This window comes from Trypanosoma grayi (assembly GCF_000691245.1).
Source record: "Trypanosoma grayi strain ANR4 Tgr_960_V1, whole genome shotgun sequence".
Lineage (NCBI taxonomy): Eukaryota > Euglenozoa > Kinetoplastea > Trypanosomatida > Trypanosomatidae > Trypanosoma > Trypanosoma grayi.
The window spans coordinates 3,276-6,386 of NW_008826579.1; the positions used below are offsets into that span (position 1 = coordinate 3,276).

The following is a 3,111-nucleotide window of genomic DNA, read 5'->3' on the forward strand; positions in this document are numbered from 1 at the left end:
CAGCAGAACACTGCAGCTAGTGGTGATGAGCACACGACAACGTCGGCGGAGGTCCCGGGCCTGGCGAAGGAAGAAACTGTGTTCCTCCGATTCTCACGTGCCGAGGCGTACCGATTGCTGGCGCAGCTGGAAGATGCGGCGGAGGCGTTGGGCAGGCAGTAGGACCGAGTCGCGCCGCACCGTCTTCGTTTTTTTTTTTTTGGTGTTCTTCCTGTTTGGCATCTGCCGGATTGCCGTTATCGACGAAGTCACGGAGAGAAAAAGAGAGAGGGATACAGAATGAACCGGAGCTTGTCACGCAGCGTCTAGGTGGCGCTGCTAAATGCCTTCTTGTAGCGTTTGACTTCCCCCCACCCTCTGCCCCTTCTTCCCTGTTGTTGCACATTAGTCCTTTCGGTTGTGGAGGCCAGGGAGTGAGGCTGCAGCCGCTGACGGGTGTGCGTGTGTGTGTGTTTGTGTGGCCAATGGACGGAGATCTGTTTCCGTCGATAGTGGCGGAGGTGGTTGCCCACGCTATTGACTGCTTCCTTCTTGCTGTCGAGCGGCAGTCGCTTGAGGACGTGAAGCAGTGTGCAGAGACGGCATGCACGGCGGTGTCGGACGCCTACCACAAGCAACCGCGGAAGCAAGAGCATCAGCAGCAGCAGCAGCGTTCTTCTGTGATCAACGTCAGGGAGTGGTTGTGCGTGCTGGACTCCATGATCTCCACAGCGCTGCCTCGCCTGCTCGCCTTTTTGCAGCGTTTGCATGCCAGCGACGAATTTGGCGCGTTGGCGCGTACCGTCTCGACGACGTTGGTGAACTTTGTCTTTTGCAGCATCACTCTGTGCCGGTGTGTGGGATGTGACGGGGTGCTGCAGCAGGAGGAGGAGCTGCTGCGGAGGCACACGGAGTTGCGTCAGGAGTTGAGCCGTGTGCTGGGCGTCCACTTTCCCCTCATTGTGTACAACGCGGAGCAGCAGCTGTGGCAGCTAGAGGCTACAACGCATCCAATCGATGCGGCACATCTCCCGTCGCTGTACACCGTGCCACGCACGGCGGCGTGTCTGTCTTCGCACGACGGCTGGGTGTGGCTGCTGCTGGCGGCGACGACGCGCGGAATGATCGTCTTCTCGCCTCTCCCTCTGGGGACGGAGGAAGTGCGGCAGACTGGTGTGACGTCTGCCCTCCTCGCGATGAACCCACAGGATGTGTTTGACGCACCATTTGGACGAAGACTCGTCGAGATTCTCCTCGCTGTGTACACCTTCTCGTTGAAGCGGTGGATGATGCGCCTCCCAGTACTCGCGGAGGCGCTGCAGAGGTGGGGTAAAGCAGATGCGATGCCCTCGTCAGTCACGCCGCACAGCGAGCACTTCCACCACCACGACCATCACCACCTCAGCAGCAGCAGCAGCAGCAGCACAGATGAGATGATGCTGCCATCGGAGGTATGCATAGTTGTTTGCAACCTCCTCTGGCACGTCTCTGACATCATTGTCACAGCGGGGCCAATGCTAAAGCTCCTGCGGTTGTTGTCGCAGCTCGGTGTTGTGCGTGTTTTTTTTGTGACTCATCAATCAACTGTATCGGCGGATGCTGCTGCGAGCCTCGCGTTGAAGCTCTCGGAGTTTCTAGTTGTGGCATCGGAGCGTGTTTTTTTGCGACCAGATCGCGCAACATGTCACATTCTGCCGTGCGAGACTAGTGTGCCATACTTGCAGCTTACGCTCCTCGATTTGGCCGCGCACGCCTTGGAGGAGGTGAAGTCAGCCGCAAACTCGGCCCTTCCTGCGCGGCGCCGTTCCCCCTCCGCGCATGGGGCGCTGATCTACGCTTATAGGCTGCGCAGCTGTGGCGCTGGGGCGGTGGAGTGCGAAGGCGCCGATGCTGCGCAGGTGGACGCATCATTTGTTCAGTCGTTTGTGCTCGGTCTGGAGGAGGTGTTTTCATGCCTACATACCGTTGGATACTCTGCGGAATGTGCGTCATCGTTGCATCACTTTTTCGGTTCTGTGCAGAAGGCGTTGTGTGGGACTGCAGAGGAGCGGCTGATGAACGCGCAGACGCTGCGGGATGCTGGGGGACGCGGCTGTCCTGCTGTGCTGTCAAGTGGGGTAGTGTCAGCCCTAGAGCATGTCCTCTCGCTGTACGAAGCGGTGGTGCGGCCGTTATCAAGGACTGCTGCAGGCGACAGCAGCATGCCACAGCACCGTTGCTACTGGCTTTTGGCGGTGTCATACTTGCGGTTGAGCGGCTCCGAGGTGCGTCGGCAGCAGGAGGACGGCGCCACTGCAACTACCACCGCGGATAATAGCAGTGTGTTTTGCTGCTGCCGGCCATCTGAGAGTGCACACTGGCTTCAGCTCGACAGGCGCGGCTCCTCATGCAGCAGCTACGAGGAGTGGGTGCAGCTGCGCAGACTCGGCCAACAAGTTACGGAGAAGGGCACCCCCACAGTATTTGGTAGTGCTTCCACATTGCGTGACCGGCTTCTCTCTGCGGCTCTGCGCTTTCTCCTGTTGGCGCTGCGTGAAGCCATCCGTGTAGAGGCCGCGGAAAGGGATCATTCAATGAGACAGTGCGGAGATCGCACCAGTGCCTCCACGACACCAAGCGAAGTTTCTCTGTCCAATGTGTACTCTACCGCCTTCACCCGGTTCCTGCTTATGATGGACCATGTGCAGGCTGCCAAGGTGGTGTACTGCTCTGAAGCATGCTCTCGTACTATTACTGAATGCCGCTCTGCGCTAGCGTGGGAGAAAAATGCGAACGGCTTGATCACTGAAGAAGAAGTGAATGCGGCACGGACGTACCAGTTAGCTGTATCGCTCTTTCTCATATGAGTCTCTCTGATGTATTGTTGGTACCGCCCTTTGTTTGGCACGCTGCGTGCTGCGCTAGTGACTGACCGTTTCAAGAAGGCTGCTTTGTATCCCACCTTGTTCAACATCTTTTAAGCAAGACCGTTTTACCTGTTCTCAACGCACACCCACACGATGTCGCAGATTACTGCAGAGGAGAAACAGCCGACGTTGCCCAAGGAGCCGGTGGTGGCGCCATGTGTGGCGGAGGCCCCGTGTGTGGCGGTGGACACGTGCAATGGAGGCTCAGAGGCAGTGGCGGCGGCAA

The 3,111-nt window shown here is 58.4% G+C and overlaps 1 protein-coding gene across 1 annotated transcript; it reads left to right on the plus strand.

The window, feature by feature from the left end:
* Positions 1 to 464: 464 nt before the first annotated feature.
* Positions 465 to 2,825, plus strand: DQ04_09601020 (hypothetical protein; the record flags this gene model as incomplete). The annotated part of the gene is made up of 1 exon (XM_009315991.1): positions 465 to 2,825. The coding sequence occupies one exon, from the start codon at positions 465 to 467 to the stop codon at positions 2,823 to 2,825; it is 2,361 nt and encodes a 786-aa protein (XP_009314266.1).
* Between the last annotated feature and the right edge of the window lie 286 nt (positions 2,826 to 3,111).